The 19,374-nt window shown below is 42.0% G+C and overlaps 2 protein-coding genes across 2 annotated transcripts; both read left to right on the forward strand.

Annotated features, from left to right (window-relative positions):
- The first annotated feature begins 6,078 nt into the window (after nucleotides 1-6,078).
- On the forward strand, nucleotides 6,079-7,480 carry LOC113019708 (P2Y purinoceptor 14-like). Its single transcript, XM_026163529.1, has 3 exons — nucleotides 6,079-6,183; nucleotides 6,284-6,543; nucleotides 6,724-7,480. The coding sequence occupies exons 1-3, from the start codon at nucleotides 6,079-6,081 to the stop codon at nucleotides 7,364-7,366; spliced, it is 1,008 nt and encodes a 335-aa protein (XP_026019314.1). The 3' UTR covers nucleotides 7,367-7,480.
- A 9,212-nt stretch (nucleotides 7,481-16,692) lies between these two features.
- Nucleotides 16,693-18,000, forward strand: LOC113019725 (P2Y purinoceptor 14-like). The gene is made up of 3 exons (XM_026163546.1): nucleotides 16,693-16,797; nucleotides 16,923-17,182; nucleotides 17,341-18,000. Exons 1-3 carry the CDS (start codon nucleotides 16,693-16,695, stop codon nucleotides 17,951-17,953), a joined length of 978 nt encoding a protein of 325 aa, XP_026019331.1. The 3' UTR covers nucleotides 17,954-18,000.
- The last annotated feature ends 1,374 nt before the right edge of the window (nucleotides 18,001-19,374 follow it).

Consider the following 19,374-nt stretch of genomic DNA (forward strand, 5'->3'; position numbering starts at 1 on the left):
TCTGGCTTCTGTGGGCCTAAAGATCAACAACTTAATCCAAATTATATCTGATCATAGAGTTGTACTACACTGATTTATGTTGCTGAGCACTAAGCAGTCACATCATGACTCAAACATACTTTCTGGTACATATAGCACTGTTGTACTGACTTGTTTTTAGCTCATGAATTAGCAGTGCTACAGAGTTGGACTGTTGTGGTGAAAAGGAATCTGAATCTACTGGGTCATATAGTTGTAATTCACAAGTTATCTGAGTGCTCTTAACAAAGTAAGGTCAATTGTCATGGGTAGCTGTGTGCAGTTGTTGAGGATCCAAAATGCAGGGCTCAGAATGCAGGAGTAAAACTTAAAGTGCAGTTTTATTGCTGGAAACAAAGTGAAAAGCGCAAAAGCTCTGGAGAAGGATCTCAAAACTGCATTGTAAGCGGCAGGCATTCATCATGACAATGTAGCAAAAACTGTTTGATCAGAAAATGACATGTCTGTGTTTCTGTGTTTGAATTATGTTGACCAAGCTTTGCGTTGAAGGAAACAGAGTGCAGGCTCACTGTGTTGTCTCTGTGTGTTTCCTAATCTACAGCTATGTCATGAAGCTGAAAGCGTATATCTTAGGTTCTATATATATATATATATATATATATGTATATATTAAGATAAGATAAGATAACCTTTATTAGTCCCACACGTGGGAAATTTGTTTTGTCACAGCAGGAAGTGGACAGTGCAAAAGTTATGAGGCAAAAATTAGAATACAATAAGAATAAATACAGTACACAGCTGTACAGAATAGAATAAAATACTATATACAGTAGAATACAATAAAATAAATATACAATAAGATAAAAATAGAATACAAATACTATATACAACTGAGTAAAAATACAACGATGACAGAAAGGATTATTGCACTTAGTATTATTGCACATGTGTGGATGTGTGTGTTTGATCAGTTAAAGTCTTTGTTGTGGAGTCTGACAGCAGTGGGGAGGAAAGACCTGCGAAATCTCTCCGTCCCACACCGTGGGTGCCGCAGTCTCCCACTGAAGGAGCTGCTCAGTGCTGTCACAGTCTGCTGCATGGGGTGGGAGATGTTGTCCAACAGGGATGACAGCTTAGCCGCCGTTCTCCTGTCACTCACCACCTCCACTGGGTCCAGAGGGCATCCTAGAACAGAACTGGCCCTTCGGATCACCCTGTTCAGTCTCTTCCTGTCCCCAGCAGAGATGCTGCCGCCCCAGCAGACCACACCATAAAAGATAGCAGAAGCCACAACAGAGTCATAGAAGGTCTTCAGGAGTGGGCCCTCCACTCCAAACGACCTGAGTCTCCGCAGCAGGTACAGCCTGCTCTGCCCTTTCCTGTAGAGGGCGTCTGAGTTATGAGTCCAGTCCAGTCTATTGTTCAGATGAACACCAAGGTACCTGTAGCTGTCCACAGCCTCAATGTCCATACCCTGGATGTTCAGTGGTTGCAGTGGAGAATGCTTGTGCCTGCGGAAGTCAGGGGTGCAACGATATTCGTATCGATATTGAACCGTTCGATACAGTGCTTTCGGTTCGGTACGCATATGTATCGAACAATACAAAATTTGTAATTTATTTTATCAACTTTCCTTCTGACCATGCTGTCTGTGTTGAGCGCTCAGTGAATCTGCGTTCGACTACTCCGCCTAGGGTCGACAGTGCAGCCTAGGCGGAGCAGTCGAGCGCAGATTCACTGAGCGCTCAACACAGACAGCATCGTCAGAAGGAAGAGCGCAGGGCAAGCTAGCGAGACAGAAGTTAAGCTCTCCTTACAACATGGACCTCCCCCACCCTCATTCAGATCTGGCGTTTGGAATTATTTTGGTTTTCATGTGACATATGACCCTGAAGGTAAGCGAGTCATGGACTAAAGTAAAACAGTATGTTGGATGTGCCATGCAATGCTCAATTGCATGGGTGGGAACTAGTGTGTTAGCGCAGTTAGCTCGTTAACGTGTTGGCCGTCTAGCCCCATGCACGATCGGCGGTAGCTCGTTAACGGAGATTTGCCGTGTTGTGGCGTTAAGGTCATTTCAACGAGATTAACCTGAAAGCACTAGTGGGAACACAACGAATATGACTGCACATTTACGCCGACATCATCCTAGTGCAAAGACAAGTGGAAGCAGAAAAAAAACAAGCAAGCATGCTACAAACTTTAGCCGAGTCATTTAGACAGCTGTTAGCACATGATTCTCCTTATATATGTTTAATATGCTGCTGAGAATATAGCCCAGAAGAAGCGGATAGTATAGCTTTTATTTTGGAAAGAGCCATTTCTCTGTAATAAACTCTCTTTTACAAAGATGAGTGATTCCTCAATCAGATACAGGGCTCGCAATATCGCTAGCCCGACGTCCCGGGGCTAGCGATTTTTTCAGTCGGGCTACCAAAATCTATCTCTGCCCTGCCCGTCGGGCTATTGTAGGAAGGAAAAATCTATGTCAATGCTTTTGCATTCTTTCAGAAATGTAGCTGGGTAATTATGTCATTGGCATCGGTGAGCCACTGTCAATATGTGACATATTGAAGTCGCGTTTGAATTTGCGCTTGTTTTTTTGCTTTCACTTTGCAATCGCGCGAACTGTGTATAGAGAGCGACAGCACTGATCTGTGAGTGATGATAATTTGTGCACCAATTCCTCTGACATCGTCTTATTAATCGTTAGCTTACTATGCAAACATGACAAGTGAAATCTCCCGCAGCTTAAACATGTGAGAGGTTGATCGCACAGAGAATCGCTGAGCTTATGTGAGTCCGTGTGTAAAAGCAGCAGGACATATATTTGACTACGATGACCTGGATGACTGAGAACCTTCACAGACAGATATATATTTTAGTTCTGCTGAGCCAAATAAGACAGGTCAGGGTGAAGAAGTGACAGCCAAAGAAAAGCTTACCACAAAACGGAGAAGTTATGACAAATCAGACTATAAGGCAAAAAGAAAGTGCAGCTTCACGGACAAAAGAATTTCTGTGGCTGCAATATGACGAGCTAAATAACCAGGGCTGCACATAAGTGGTCCGCAGGTACGCATTCGCTGTCAAAATAAAAAACACGCACAAGGGTTAGGGTTAAATTTAAAAACTGTACTTTTGAGTTAAAATATATATTTATAATTTTAATAAATGACAAATTAAAAAGGCATGAACATTTTTTTGTATCGAAAAAATATCGAACCATGACACCAAAGTATCGAACCGAACCGTGAATTTTGTGTATCGTTGCACCCCTAGTATATATATATGTATATATATATGTACTGTATGTATACAACACCCAGCACGCCCCTGCGGGCGGTTTATCCTTCAAGCTCGGGTCCTCTACCAGAGGCTTGGGAGCTTGAGGGTCCTGCGCAGTATCTTAGCTGTTCCCAGGACTGCGCTCTTCTGGACAGAGATCTCCGATGTTGTTCCCGGGATCTGCTGGAGCCACTCGCCTAGCTTGGGAGTCACCGCACCTAGTGCTCTTATTGGTGACTAATCCAAGCTTTAGATCACTTCCACTTTGCCACTCTGTTAAGCTCATTGCAACATCACCAGTCTAGTGCAACTATCATTCTGCCTGTAGCAGCAATATCGCCCAGCATGTGCACAGTGTGACACACCCTGGTTGAGACGAGTGTATGATAGTCTTGGTCTTTCGAATCATACATCAGTGCAGTGACTCAAAGCATCACAGGTTATACAAAAGATGATGTTGTAACAGCTTGTAAAGATGAATTTCCCCAAAAAGAGTGTCTGTGACTTCTTTGCCTCCTGTTTTTACTTCTACTCCTGTACAAGGGCTCATGCTGAGGTGGCAACACTTATCGTGCTGAAGACAACTTTAGACTTTGAGGATTGGAGCTGAAGAGGTGTTTGGTAGGTGTAGTGTTAGGAAGAGGAATGTGGAAGGACATTTTTGGATTTTGCCAGAAGAAGAGGGAGGGACACAGGGTGACTACCTGAAAGAGACAGGAGACTGTAAAGTGGTGTCAGTGGTCCTTTTGAGTTCATCTGTTACCTGTTAAACAAAACGAATATACTAACATATGCCAGTGAATACCATTATCCCTAATGCATCTGCATACATTTTTTTGCAGATCCATGGCACTAGTGCAATTTAAATTGGCTGAAGTTGCTGTCTCATGTTAGCTGTAGTGATGAAGGACATTAAAAAATCCATCAGTGGTAATAAAGTGAGTCAGCGCTAAAATAAGAAGTGTAGCAATAGCTGATCAGAAAATGACTCATCTCTAGTGGAAATATATTCTGACAGTTTAACAGTGAAGACAAAGAGGAAATAAGTCAGTGTGCAGTGTGATGTCACTGTATATTTCCTGATCTACAGTCATACCATCACTCTGAGAACGGACGAAGCAGCTTTAGAACTTTTTCACAGAAAGCTGCAGAACCAGAGGTGAGTCCTGATAGTTTCTCATTCTCACATCTTTAATACTTCTACTGCTAGGAAAAAAAATAGATGTTTTTTAACCCATCCTCACTTAAAGGACAAAAATAATCAGCCTGCTTCTGCCAGTGTTCAGGAAACTAATGTGAATATATGATTACCAATGTTCTTTTCACTAAGGCTGAGGTGTCCTGGTGCCAAGTGCACTGATGAACAACCTTACCTTAAATATGTTGATAACGTTTGAGAACATTCATTATGATCCATGGCACTAATTTTACTGGTTTCATCTCTCAGTGGAACTTAACTTGAATGGTCTGCACCTACTGTCTCAAGCAAACCAGCATATAGAGAGAATATAGAAAGAAACAGTCTGTTACCACCTGTTATATTCCTACAGTGCAAAAACAGCTCTCTTGGCGATCGTGGCTCAAGAGTTGGGAGTTCGCCTTGTAATCAGAAGGTTGCCGGTTCGAGCCCCGGCTTGGACAGTCTCGGTCGTTGTGTCCTTGGGCAAGACACTTCACCCGTTGCCTACTGGTGGTGGTCAGAGGGCCCGGTGGCGCCAGTGTCCGGCAGCCTCGCCTCTGTCAGTGCGCCCCAGGGTGGCTGTGGCTACAATGTAGCTGCCATCACCAGTGTGTGAATGGGTGGATGCCTGAATGTATAAAGCACTTTGGGGTCTTTAGGGACTAGTAAAGCGCTATACAAATACAGGTGATTTACCATTTAAAATAAAGCAAATAGTCTTAAATCTTACAAAATCATCTTGTTTTGAGAAAATACAATCTGCCAATGGGGGTAAGCAAAAGTTGCTTGGCTAACAACAAGACAATTTTGTCTGATTTAAGAATATTTGGTTTATTTCAAGCAGAGCTGTTTTTGAAGTGTAGTGTGTAACCTGTAAATAAAGTTCAATGTGAGCTGCAATATCTTATTAAGAAAAATTTTTATATATATTCCTAGAATGAGCTTAATTTTCTTGTGCAAAAACCTTCTTGTTAAGAACCTGTTTTCTTTTTAGACAAAAAATTAAAGAAATGTCCATAAACAAGGTTTTTTTTAACTGTCTTGAAAATATAAATACATATATATATATATATATATATATATATATATATATATTGCAGTTTATTCCTGTTGTTGTCTCTGATTCATTATTCGTACTTGGAGGGAATGACATCCCTGAAGTTTTGTTAGGAAATAACTAATACAACTATGCTTTCTTATCAAGACTGGGACATGCTGGTATGAAACGGAGCCAATACGCAGGGGTCAGTTAACATAAGGAATCAATAATGCAAAATAAACAGACCTGCCCCGATATGAAGAGCTTTTAAAGCCAAAGTCATTTTATTTATATAGCGCATTTTGTTACATGTAAACTTAATGTGCTTGTCAAAAGAAACAAAAACATACGAAACAATATGACTTCACATTTCTTTAAGGCAATGAAAACAGCAAAGTAAAACATATAAATATATATATCTATATATAAACTTTATACAATAAGTGGATAAATTTGTGTTTGGTTGACTATTTCTTTGTTGTAACAGTGCTTCTTGGCAATGAATCCAACATTTATTTAACGCAACAAACCAAGAGACTGTGGAGGTGAATCATTTCAAAAATGAACTGGATTTATTTTCAGTGCCAGATCCATGGTTGCCCCCAAAAACATGACATCATCTTTGAACCAGACCTATGACGATGACGATACATCCATGAACCCTTGCTTTATGGTGGTCTACAGTCTGGTGTTCCTCGTAAGTTTCAAATTATCCAATTGTGCTCTGTTAGAAATTGGTTTATGTGCCGGTGTATGCACCAATCCTTTTCTTTTCCTTCCACTCTGTCTATTTTCAGGTGGGTTTACTCCTCAATGGCTTTACATTGAAGGTCTATCTTTGTCGAGATTGGCCTGAGGTATCCAACAGCTTGATGGTCTACTTGAAGAACCTGACAGCTGCTGACTTCCTGCTCTGCCTCTGTCTGCCACTCCGCATTACCTACTATGCCAGCAGCTCTCCCATCATTCGTAGGCTTTACTGCAGCTTTGGAGCTTCTGCCTTCTTCATCAACATGTGTGCCAGTATATTATTCATGGGGTACATCGCTGCCAACAGGTAAGGAACCTTTATTATTTAAGGCTGTAGTTACCGATAATGTAAAAACTAGATTAAGTGGTTAACCACTACCCTGTGCTCCTGACAAAAGCATGAATGTATCCTTTTGACTTAACTGACTTCTTCAGATTAGGCACCTTTAGTGAAGTTGTATTCTGCCTATTTCTCGTCTCTCTCCAGGTATCTAAGGATCATCCATCCTTCAGGAACTCACATGCTGCAGACACTGCAGACTGCACGAATCATCTCTGTCATCACCTGGGTTTTTCTCCTGGCTCCAACAATTGTATATATCATAATTTTTTTCAGCTCCCAGAAACCTCTGACCTTTAATCCTAGCCGCTGCGTTCACCTGTTTAGTCCATCAGTCAGCCTGTTGTTCAGAATAATCAACACCTTCTCTGCCTTCATCTTCCTCTTAGTCTTCATATCCATGGTCTTCTTCTACTACAGCATCTCCCGCAGAGTGCTGGAGGCACAGCAGAAGCAGCTGGCCTCCTCTGGCTCTGAGAAGCTGGTGAAGTCTCGCAGAAACATGTTGGTGCTGGTCAGCATCTTCTGTGTTTGCTTTGTCCCATTTTACCTGGTTCGTCTTCCCTTTATGTTTCTGTGGAGCGATGACTCAGTAGGTCCAGTATTGTTCTACCTGAAGGAGGTGACCACCATGGTGTCAGTTTTCAACGTCTGCCTCGACCCTCTTGTTTACTTTTTCCTCAGTAAGACTTTTTGGGACAAGGTGAGAAAGGCAACCTGGAGAGCCAAATATCCGACTAGAAACGAGGAGAATGAGAGCAGGAGGGACAAGCTGGACATCATTACATGAGAACCAGTGACTTCAACCAGTTAGTTGTGAAAATGTACATTTTAGATTTCAATTTTGTTTTACAAGTTGATAAAACCAGTGTCATGGACCTTTATCCTCGCAAACCACAAGTCAGAAATCAAAACAGAGCTAGAATCAACACAGAAACATTTCCACAGAGACGCATCAGTGTTTATGTTTCTAGTTTTCAGGAATGAGCTCAAAGGCTGATTTAGTATGAACTGAACCATTCTGTGGTCAAATTCAAATGTTGTTCATATGGTTCTGGCTCTTTGGCTCACATGATTTGGCTCACATGACCAATGGATGCCCTTTTTAACTGTATTTTAGATATACGATCTTGGATGGCAGAAAACTTTTTACAGCTTAACCAGGACAAGACTGAAGTTTTAATCGTCGGTCCCGAGGCTCAGAGAGAGAAACTCTTGTCTAAATTAGAGGCATTTTCACTATGTCCTTCGCTACAAGTGAAACACCTGGGTGTTATTTTTGACTCTGAGCTTGGTTTTATCCCACATGTTAAAAACATGTAACCAAAATTGGATTTTATCATCTAAAAAATATAGCCAGAGTCCGCCCTATTCTCTCTCGGGCCAACACGGAGATGCTGATGCATGCTTTTATTACCAGTCTCATTGATTACTGTAATGCCCTGCTCTCTGGTCTTCCTAAGAAGAATATTTCAACTTTACAACTTTTGCAAAACTCAGCAGCTCGTGTGCTGACGAAGACCAGAGGGCGGGCCCACATTACACCGGTTTTAGAATCGCTGCACTGGCTCCCCGTGTGTTTCAGGATCGATTTTAAAGTTCTTTTATTGGTTTTTAAATGTCTTAATGGTCTTGGGCCTTCTTATCTCTCAGATCTGCTTTTACCATACGAACCCTCGCGGACCCTGAGGTCCTCTGGTACTGGCCTTTTGATTGTCCCTAAAGTCAGGACACATACTCACGGAGAGGCAGCTTTTCAGTGGTATGGTCCTCGTCTGTGGAACAGCCTGCCGAAGGAGCTCAGGGCCGCAGAGAACGTACATGTTTTTAAGAACAGGCTCAAGACCCACCTTTTTAATTTAGCTTTCAGCTAATGTTTATTTATTTTATGCTTATTTATTCTATCCTGTTATTCTATTATTAATTTAGGCTTTACCTAATATTTATTGATTTTATTCTTATTCATTTTTTAATCTTCTTACTCTATTTATATTTATATGTATATTGTATCCCGTTCTTATTTATTTTATCATTTTACCCTGTATATATCCTATTGTGTCATATCTCCAGTGTTTCCTCGGAGGGCGCTCTCTGCACCGGGGCTGTGATCGAACATGGCTGCTGGGTCTCTGGGGGTCCTCTCAGCCTGGCTGGGGGGCTCCTTGGCCTCCCTCCTGCTGTGTGCCCAGCCTGGAGGCTGCGGTCTGTTACCGGCTCCCGGTGCAGACGGCTCCCTGTTATAGTGTTTCCTCACTTGGCTCATGTGAACCCAGCCCAATTTTTACTCTTTAAGTGTGTGCGTGTGTGTATGTGTGTGGGGGGGTGGGGGATATGTGTGTATTCACATCATTTATGTTAATGAGAGTGTGGGGAGTGAGTTGGAGGGTGGGGTGGGCTGCTTTTAACTATGTAAAGCACTTTGTGCTACATTTTTTGTATGAAAAGTGCTTTATAAATAAACACTGATTGATTGATTGATTGATGATTTAATGATTTAATATTTTTAGATTTAGATACAATTTGGTATTGCATTTTACGTTGCTGAGTATGTTTGCGAATTTCTAGTTTATGTGTTTTTGTTTATTAGGTTACCTTTGTGCCTTTGTCTTCATCTATGTGTCCTTCGCTCCCTCTCTATCTGTGTGTCTTCTTTGCCCTTCAGCTCTTAGTCGTGTCCTGTCTTTCTGTCTCCCTCTTTTGTTACCATGCTTCCTCTCCTTGTGTTTCATTCCTCTTCTCCCCTCTATGTCATGTGAATCCATGTCTGTTTCTTCAACGAACCCAGTGTCAAGCTGTGTGTCTTAGTCTGCGGCTCAGTGTGTTTCCGGTTTTATTTTGCACCCTGTGTTCAGCGGGTTCAGTTTTGCTTCCCTCTGTCTAGTCTACTGCTTGTGTTCCCCATCTGTTTCCATTTCCCTCCCTTCCCCCAATTTCAATGTAAAGAGGAACTTTTATCCCGTTCAGCAGTAATTTGTACAGTTCATAATGAAAATTAAACAAAAGACAATGACTGAATTCCTTTTGCTTATAAATAAATAAAACAAAAAAAACATTTATAACCCATTTTCCTACTTTAGAGTTTTTCCACAAATATGTAAAAGGTGTGTTATGTAATGTAAAAATAAGTGTGTGCTTCATTTTTTTTTTTTGGCTTAACCCTCTGGGGTCCAGGGTATAATTGGCCGTTTTTGACTACTTTTGATTTTACGTCTATATTTCACTTTTAAAATATCTTTTTCTTGCCTTGTTTGGTATCATTATTTTCAGCACAACCTCAAATATCTGAAATGAGAGTTATTTTTTCATTTTGGTTTACTATATTTGCACAGGTGATCTAAATTCAGACAAAAAAATTTAATATCCGAGTAGAAAAAGTTATATTTTTTACTGTAAAACCCACAAACATGTTTAACGAATCATTTTCATAACTTGAAATGCAAATAGAAATTGTACATTTCTAAAAATTATGCACAAGTTTTGCAAACAACAAAGTTATATGGTACTATTTACCTAAAAATGCAGCCAAGGCCTCGGGCGTTTTTTATGTAACCATTTAAATCTATTTACAGAACAATCAGGTGTGCTGCATCAAATAAGAAGGCACACAAATTATCTGTGCCAGTCCAAAAAATGTAGTTTGTGTTCAGTATAAGACAGAGGAGAACACCACAGGCCTAAACCCTGCAGGTCTGACAACAGGAGGTGCATCAGTCCAGTTTTCCATGTGGGAACAGCGTTTACACTGGAATCTGCCTTTGATGGCTTTTTTAGAGCAAATGTGAAATTCAGCCGTCTAACTGACACACAATACAAAACAATAACTACACAACATACTAACTACAGCCTCCAAACACGCTAAACGTCACTAATGTCTCACATATGAAAACTCGCTCTCTCTCTCTGTCTTTCTCTCGCCCGCTTTCCGTTGCGGGTGTCACTCCTAAAAACTTCCCTGTAATGATATCCACCATTACAGATATCTCCACCATTTGACCTTAGAACTGAAGAAGCTTCTCGGATGAGAGGTGAAACGTCTTCAAGTAACTTAAAGAAGTCCAGACGCTTTTCTTTGCAAGCTCCTTTGACAACGATGACCTGGATGACTGAGAACCTTCACAGACATATTCCCTGGAATACACTCTCACAGTCTGTTTTTAAAACCTAAAGAGAATTATGGATTTGATCAACTGGTCTCTGAATGCTATTGACACCCTTTTCTCAACGAGAAGTCTGGGCTTGGGAGAGCCCGAGTGCCCTGGAGGGACTTTCCCTGCCGGATACACGATGGACGGGTGGCAGAAACGGAGGGTTGTGTGCCTGGCGGGACTGTCCATCGAGGACACTGAAGATATCTACCTATTCGGAACCATGATAACAGGGTTCTTGCTGATCTGAGCTGGCTTGGCCCTGGCTTATCGGAGAATTAAGAGAGCAGAACCGGCTGTTCAAACCCCCCCACCCCCCAAGGCTGCCTGCAAATCTCTTTTTTCTTTTACTACATCTTATTAATATTTTGCTCTTACTATTTTTTCCATTTATTTTTTATTATTTTTATTTTATTTTCAAATGAAAACCTGAAACCTAGTAAAGTAACTGAGTCAAAGTTCAAAGAATAAGTGTAGCAAACACATATCTATCTCGGAAATAACTTGTGACAGTTTAACATTGACGAGAAACAGGAAATACGTCAATGGGGAGAGCAACAGTGTGGTCATTGTTTATTTCCTGATCTACAGTGATACCATCACACCACGAGAACGACTAAAGCAACTTTTCCTTCTCACAAAAAGCTACAAAATCAGAGGTGAGTCTTGTTCATTTTTCATCCTCAAATCTTTTGTAATTCTCGTGATACAACAGACACTGAATAAAACCACTTTTAACCAGTCTTGACTGAAAGGACAAAATATTAAGGTGGATTCTGCGAGTGAACATTAAGTTAATCTGAATACATGCTGACAGATGTCTTACTGGCTGAGGCCCATGGTGTCCTGGCATCAGGTGAACTGATGAAAAACCTTGTGCTCAAACATGATGATATATTAGAAAATATACTGTGATTAGCACATCATTATATTCAGAAAATATTATCAGGAAGGCGTCAAATACCTTTTTCTAAGCATTATATTCAGCAGCAAGACTGTACGGTGCATTACATAGAAAACATCATTAGACAACTTTTGTTGTGAAATTAATTTAATTGAACTCAACAAAACACTCAGTAGGTTATTCAAAATTGCATCTACATAGCTTTTCAAAGCATACAACCTGTTTATCGGAACTAATCAGCAAGCTATGTGTGACTTTTCTGTGCGCCAATGTCAGTGATAGCAAACAGGAAATGCATCAGAGTTCATAGTAGCGCTGCAGTCACAGTGTGTTTTCTGATTTAAATTGATACCATAAAACCACAAAGACATAACGACTGAAGACACTTTTCATGCTCTCAGAAAAGTACAGAGAGATACTTCAAATACAGGTGAGTCCAGCTGGTTTCTCAGATTTACAGAAAAACACGCAAACTGACTGTGTGTGTTGTAACACATCCCGCATGATGTCACTCAGCAATCAAATCATTTTATTCAGAGCAACTGTGAGAGGAGACAAGATGTAGAAGTCCAAATTATTAATTCAGAAAAATATGGAGAAATAAAAAGTTAAAGATTGTTTGCAATGTAGAATATAGTGAAGGAGGACCGCATGCAGGGGTTAACACTGCACAAAAAGAAGGTTCTGGGTTCAAATCCAGTCTCATGTATTCATCAGGGGTAGGCAACCTTTCTGATGACGAGTGCCATTTAAAATTTCCTCAGAAGTCAATGTGCCATATGACTCCATTAGCAATAAATTTTCTTTGTCCTGGTCGTTGTGTTCTTAGGCAAGACACTTTACCCTACCGCCTGCTGGTGCTGGCCAGAGGGGCCGATGGCGCGATATGGCAGCCTCGCTTCTGTCAGTCTGTGGCTACAACTGCAGCTTGCCTCCACCAGTGTGTGAATGTGAGAGTGAATGAATAGTGTATTTGTAAAGCGCTTTGAGTGCCTTGAAAAGCGCTATATAAATGCAATCCATTATTATTATTATTATTATTAAATTTAATAACGCTCTATGTTAACAGTTACACACTATATAGAACCACTTCATAGAATTATATTTGTTCGCAGATGTTGGCAGCTATCAGCGAATAGTTATCAGCTATTTTGAAACAAAAAAAAAAGACACTTTTTATCCATAACAAGAACTCCATAAGTGCAAATGGATTGTACAACAGAAAATGCAAATGCTATTTATGGTCTCCTCACAACAATGATAAGAAAAATAGACTAGGCCAATATGGCATGTCTGTTAATACAGAGACACACATGCTAATATGATCTCTGGTCTCCCACTCAGAGACACAGGTCTCCGAGCGTCCAGCATTCAGACGGCTACCTGAGGACACTCATGTGAGAGAAAATCTGCTCACACAGATATTTAGAGCCAAATCCTGTCAATAAGGCCTCTGCAATGTTCTGAAGACAGTTAAACTTGTCAGGTAGTGATGTCCAGCAGGTGAAAATGCAGCTCCATGAACACACACAGCTGTGGATTCCAGCTGCTTCGACGTTACATTAACTGGTATTAACTCAGCCAGTTAATGTGAGACAAATCCAGCTGCTTATTAAAGATCTCTGGTTTGATCAGAAAATAAAACATTGGTCCATACACCTGAAAGTCCCAAAAATACATTGTGTCTCGAGTCTACGGATGTATCCGTGTATCTCCATGGTGCTGATGCTGTGCTGAGCGGACAGCTCCTGAAGCTTTTGAAGTGTCGGAATGTGGAAAGCTAATAACGTCCCTCTTACCAGTAGGCTAAGTTATTTTTAGCCAATTATAAGTTGAATCTGGTAGTTGGGGTTGTTAACTAAGATACTGTCATTAAGAAGCGGCACAACTAATGTGTCTATGCGAGCTAATTTGCAATGTGCACCGCTGGCGCGGCCATTTACTTTTTAATGCACCCTCTCAGATTAATTCACTGCGTGTTGTGCCCAGGGCTGGACTGGGACACAAAATCGGCCCGGGCAATCGGACCGGCCCACCAGGTATTACAGCCATAGAGCCTTTGAATGAAAACAGATGCTGTTGTGACAGTGATGTACAGTCTTGTTGTTATATGTATGCTTTCTATACATTTTTTGTCAGATAAAACCTTTGGTTGTAATATTCAGATAATTATTTAATAAAAGCGAGATATTTTAAATGAGAATAAGAAAGTATTTCTTTGTGCCCCCCTCTCCCTGTTAATGCCCCACCTTCCCCCCTTGGCTAAACTTTGCTAGACACGCCCCTGCACAGTTACCAGCTGTCAGCTACATAGAAAAGGATCCTGGTGTTATTTGTCTCTCAGAAACAGTTCATAACTTCCCTTCAACTCATTCATGTCACCTAAAAGGTAAACCTGTTTCTCCATCACCTGTTCAGCTCTGATGATTCAGTAAGGACGTCTCCTGGTTTCATCTTCATGTTTCCTTCTCACCAGATAACCAAACCGATATCATGACCAGCAGCTTTTACAGCTGTGGCTCCAGCAAACATCAACTGATACTAGAAAGTAATATTAAATAAATTCTTACAATGATCCTGATGATCCTCTAATCGCCTGAGCCAAGGTGTGGGTCCCGATCAGCCAGAGTTTCGGGTGAGTTCATTGTGAAACCTGGCCCCACCTTATCATGTAAATTCCTGAGGTCAGATGGCCCAGGATGTGAGTGGGCTCTCTGTCCAAAATGTGAACATTGGCATCCTGGAAAGAGTGTCCTTTATCCTTAAGATGCAGATGGACTGCTGAGTCTTGTCCTGTGGAGGTGGCTCTTCTGTGTTGTGCCATGCGCTTGTGAAGTGGCTGTTTGGTCTCTCCAATGTAGAGGTCTGGGCATTCCTCGCTGCACTGTACAGCATAAACCACATTGTTAAGTCTGTGTTTTGGCGTTTTGTCTTTCGGGTGAACCAGTTTCTGTCTGAGCGTGTTGCTGGGTCTGAAATGCACCGGGATGTCATGCTTGGAGAAAACTCTCCTGAGTTTTTCTGATACACCGGCTACATAGGGGATGACAATGTTGTTGCGTCTGTCCTTCTTATCCTCCCTCGCTGTTGTCTGGTCTTCTTTTCTGTGCCTCTTTGCTGACTTTAAGAACGCCCATTTAGAATAGCCGCACGTTTTGAGTGCTTCCTTTACATGTGTGTGTTCCTTCTGTTTTCCTTCAGGCTTAGAGGGAACATCCCTCTAAGCCTGAAGGAAAAAAGAAGGAACATGTAGGTGGAAAAATGCACCACTTAGACCAATCAAAAAATGATATGGCAACATGACATTTGGTTGTTTAGGAAAAGGGGGACATTTTAGGAGTGATGGAGAAAGAGAGTGAGAGAGAGAAAGAGCGAGTTTTGAGATATGAGAGATTTGTGACATTTAGCGTGTTTGGGGTGTGTAGTTAATGTGTTGTCTTGTTTAGTTAGTGTGTAGTGTTGTGGGTAGTTTTGTGTTGTGTGTCAGAACAATGAGGCAACTGCTGTCTCCAGGTAGAAACAGGAGTGATACACCTGCTGCTGTCAGACCTGCAGGTATCAGGCTGTGATGTTCTCCTTTACGTTCTCCTAAAATAGTTTGAAATGGTTATTTAAAAAGGGGTAAAAGGTAAATGGATGCAAATAACTTTGTTGTTTGCAAAACTTGTGCATAGGATTTTAAAATCGACAATTTATTTTTGCATTTAAAGTTTTGAAATATGATTTATTAAACATGTTTGTGGTTGTTACAGTAAAATTGTAACTTTTTTTGTTTTTTGTCTGATTTTAGATCAATTGTGTTAATACAGTATGTCAAAATGAAAACATAACTGTAAATTCAGACACGTGAGGTTGTGCTGAAATGAATGATACCAAACAAGGCAAAGTAAATAGTTTTTAAAGGTGAAATATGGAGGGAAAATCAAAAGTAGTTAAAAAATGGCCAATTATACCCTGGGCCCGAGAGGGTTAAACATTTTTTTTAAAGTAATGCAATAGTTACTTTCCATCCATCCATCCATCCATCCATCCATCGTCATCCGCTTTGTCCGGGGCCGGGTCGCGGGGGCAGCAGCCTAAGCAAAGAGGCCCAGACCTCCCTCTCCCCAGCCACCTCCTCCAGCTTATCCGGGGGAACACCAAGGCGTTCCCAGGCCAGCCGAGATATATAATCTCTCCAGCGTGTCCTGGGTCTGCCCCGGGGCCTCCTCCCGGTGGGACATGCCTGGAACACCTCACCCAGGAGGCGCCCAGGGGGCATCCTTGTCAGATGCCCGAACCACCTCAGCTGGCTCCTTTCGATGTGGAGCAGCAGCTGCTCTACTCTGAGCCCCTCCCGGATGGCCGAACTTCTCACCCTATCTCTAAGGGAGAGGCCAGCCACCCTTCGGAGGAAGCTCATTTCTGCCGCTTGTATCCGCGATCTCGTTCTTTCGGTCAGTCTTGGCAGCCGGGGGTCAGTCCGCCAGGGCCTCCGCTCCTGGCCGCCACCCGGCACACAATGCACCCGACCCCTATGGCGCCTCCTGCGGGTGGTGGGCCTATGGGAGGATGGGCCCATGTCTCCTCTTCGGGCTGTGCCCGGCCGGATCCCATGGACTAAGGCCCGGCCACCAGACGCTCGCCCTCGGGCACCCTCCCCGGGCCTGGCTCCAGGGCGAGGCCCCGGTAACCCTATCCCGGGCAGGGTAAACTGTTCCCTCGGTGTCCTTTTCATAAGGGTCTTATGAATCGCTCTTTGTCTGGTCCCTCACCCAGGGTCAGTTACTTTCCAAGTAATTACTTTTAGAATCTTGTAACTCAGTTATAATGAATTACTTTTTAAAAGTAACTTGCCCAACACTGATCATGAGTGACTCCAAGGTTTCTTACTGGGGGTCAAAATTACTGTCTCAAAGACACATGTAGTTGATCTCAACACAATGTTTAAAATTGGTTTGACTTTGATTTATCTCGAACTAAGGGACCATGAAGGTTGATCCTTTCAAAGATTAAACTAGCATTTATAAACAGTTTGTTGCAAAGAGGTAGATCTCTGAAGTAGGTTTATTTTTCAGATCTGGAAGCATGGTTGACCCAAAATATGAGACTTCACCTTCCAACCAGACCTGTGATGCTGTCGACACATCTGCCAGCACTTTCTTTATGGTGGTCTACAGTCTGCTGTTTGTGGTAAGTGTCAAATCTTCAGACTGTGCTCTGTTATACACTGGTTGAAGTTTTCATAAACTGTTCATGTTGAGTCTGAAGGTGCATGTACCAAAGTCTTCTTTCCATCATCTCTGTGTCATGTTCAGGTGGGTCTACCTCTCAATGGCTTCGTCATAAAGTTCTACTGTTGTCAAGCTCAGCAGCAGGCATCGAGCAGCTTGAAGGTCTTCCTGAAAAACCTGACAGCTGCCGACTTTCTGCTCTGTCTCTCTCTGCCACTGCGCATCGGCCACTATAATAGCGGATCTATAATAATTTGGCAGCTCTACTGCAGCTTTGGAGCCTCTGCCTTCTACCTCAACATGTGTGCCAGCATCATATTCATGGGGTACATCGCTGCCAACAGGTAAGAAACTTTTACTGATTTCAGACTGCAGTTCATGATGGTGTTGTTGACTGCAAACCATGCACTCCTGATGAAAGCATGAATGATTTCTGAAGGTGTGACAGCACTGTGACTGATCAGTGAAGTTGTCTACTCCCCTCCTTCCTCTTCTTTCTCAGGTATCTGAAGATTGTTCATCCTTCACGAACTCGTGTCCTGCAGACAGTACGGACTGCCCGCATCATCTCGATGATCACCTGGACTTTTCTTGTGACTACAGGAATTATTTTCATTATCCTGTTTTTCATCACTCATAAATCTCTGCCTTCTAGTATCAGCCGCTGTGTTCTCATCTTTAGTCCACTGGTCACTGTGTCCTTCAAAATCATTCAGGCTTTGTGTGTCGTTACTTTCCTCGTGGTCTTCATATCCTTGGTCTTCTTCTACTACAGCACCTCCCGCAGGGTGTTGCAGGCACAGCAGAGGCAGCTGGCCTCCTCTGGCTCCGAGAAGCTCTTGAAGTCTCGCAGGAACATGTTGGTGCTGGTCAGCATCTTCTGTGTTTGTTTTGTCCCGTTTTACCTGGTTCGACTACCCTCAGTTTTTCTGTGGAGCAGCTGCTCTGTAGGTCCAGTGTTGTACTACCTGCAGGAGGTGACCACCATGGTTGCAACTTTCAATGTCTGTCTGGATCCTCTTGTTTACTTTTTCCTCTGTAAGACTTTTCATGCTCAGGTGAGAATGGCATTCAGGGGGACCAACATCCAACAAGCAAATGAGGAGAGTGAGTAGCAGCTGGACATTAAGGAGGATAGATAAGATGGCGGTGAACATCATATGATTAAAGATCAACTAGACTGGATAGCCCTAGTATGAAGATTTGACATCCAGTGAGGGTCCTGATTTGTCTTCTGTGAGATGAGCAGTTTAGAAGTCTGTTTGACCTGCTCCCCTCAGGCAGGAGGCTCCGGTCCATTCGCACCAGAACCTCTCACCATAAGAACAGTTTCTTCCCCTCTGCTGTTGGACACATGAACAATAACCATATGACTGTACCCGCCACTAACACATGACCCTACGCTGTGTCACTGCATCATTCCATGTTTGGCACTGATCACCACCTGCACTCATGTATATATCTTTCTACGTAGCACTCTTAATTCTTATTCTCATGTATATATCTCATGTATATCTCATGCACATATCTTTCCACATAGCACTTTTAATTCTTATCCCTACTTTTATTTTATTTTATTTTATTTCCATGTCTATTTAAGTGCTATTTATGACACTATGTTTGCACTGAAGCACCACAGCAATTTCCTAATGTTGTAAACCTGCTCAACATTTGGCAATAAACCCCATTCTGATTCTGATTCTGATTCTGATTCAGCTGTGTTGGAGTAGGGATGCATCTAAAAGCTGCAGGACAGTATGGGCTCAAAATGTGGTCATAAATATTTTGTACTTGTAAATCAGGATTTGTATGTGTTAAAAAAATTTGTGTGTGTGTAAAAAAAAGTTCAAGTTCAAAAAAAGCGCCCCTCCGACAGCCAAACCCATCTGTTCTCTGATTGGATTGTTACATTTGTGATTGACATGACATTGACCAATCAGATGAAAGGAAGAAAAATAGGGTCAAAATTTGTACTTCTAACTTGCAGGGGTTTGTTTTGGCTAAGTACACACACAAATCTTTTTACGCACGCACAAATTTTTTTACACATACAAATCTTTTTTATGCACACACAAATTTTTTTTACACATACAAATCCTGATTTACAAGTACAAAATATTTATGACCACATTTTGAGCCCATACAGGACTAGGGATGGGTACCGGTGTCTGGTGCCATGATGGCACCGGTTCTGACATAAACGGTAGTAACCAGACCGAAAAGCAGCGCACATTTCGGTGCTTTATTTCGGTGCTTTTTTTTCCTGAGCTGTGATACACTTCTAGCCAATCATTTTACGTTTCCGAGGATAGTAGGCGGGTCCGGGTACGTACGTTCTTTTATGCAGAGCTACAGATTAAAAATGCCCAAGGCGAAGCGGTCAAAAGTCTGGCTGTACTTCACAGCAAAATATGCAAACTCAGCAGCCTGCAACAAGTGCTTTAAGCTGATACTGTGATACTGTCAAAGGAGGTAACACCTCGAATCCGATGAAACACCGAGAAATGCGCCATATTTGATGGCAGCAGCAGCCGTT

Source organism: Astatotilapia calliptera, chromosome 3 (assembly GCF_900246225.1).
Source record: "Astatotilapia calliptera chromosome 3, fAstCal1.2, whole genome shotgun sequence".
Lineage (NCBI taxonomy): Eukaryota > Metazoa > Chordata > Actinopteri > Cichliformes > Cichlidae > Astatotilapia > Astatotilapia calliptera.

What these genes read in the sequence shown, in the direction of transcription:
- LOC113019708 (XM_026163529.1), top strand. Translation starts at nt 6,079, where the DNA reads ATGGTTGCCCCCAAAAACATGACATCATCTTTGAACCAGACCTATGAC. An exon ending in TCTACAGTCTGGTGTTCCTC is followed by an intron (nt 6,184 to 6,283) that starts GTAAGTTTCAAA and finishes GTCTATTTTCAG; the next exon opens with GTGGGTTTACTCCTCAATGG. An exon ending in GGGTACATCGCTGCCAACAG is followed by an intron (nt 6,544 to 6,723) that starts GTAAGGAACCTT and finishes GTCTCTCTCCAG; the next exon opens with GTATCTAAGGATCATCCATC.
- LOC113019725 (XM_026163546.1), top strand. Translation starts at nt 16,693, where the DNA reads ATGGTTGACCCAAAATATGAGACTTCACCTTCCAACCAGACCTGTGAT. An exon ending in TCTACAGTCTGCTGTTTGTG is followed by an intron (nt 16,798 to 16,922) that starts GTAAGTGTCAAA and finishes TGTCATGTTCAG; the next exon opens with GTGGGTCTACCTCTCAATGG. An exon ending in GGGTACATCGCTGCCAACAG is followed by an intron (nt 17,183 to 17,340) that starts GTAAGAAACTTT and finishes CTTCTTTCTCAG; the next exon opens with GTATCTGAAGATTGTTCATC.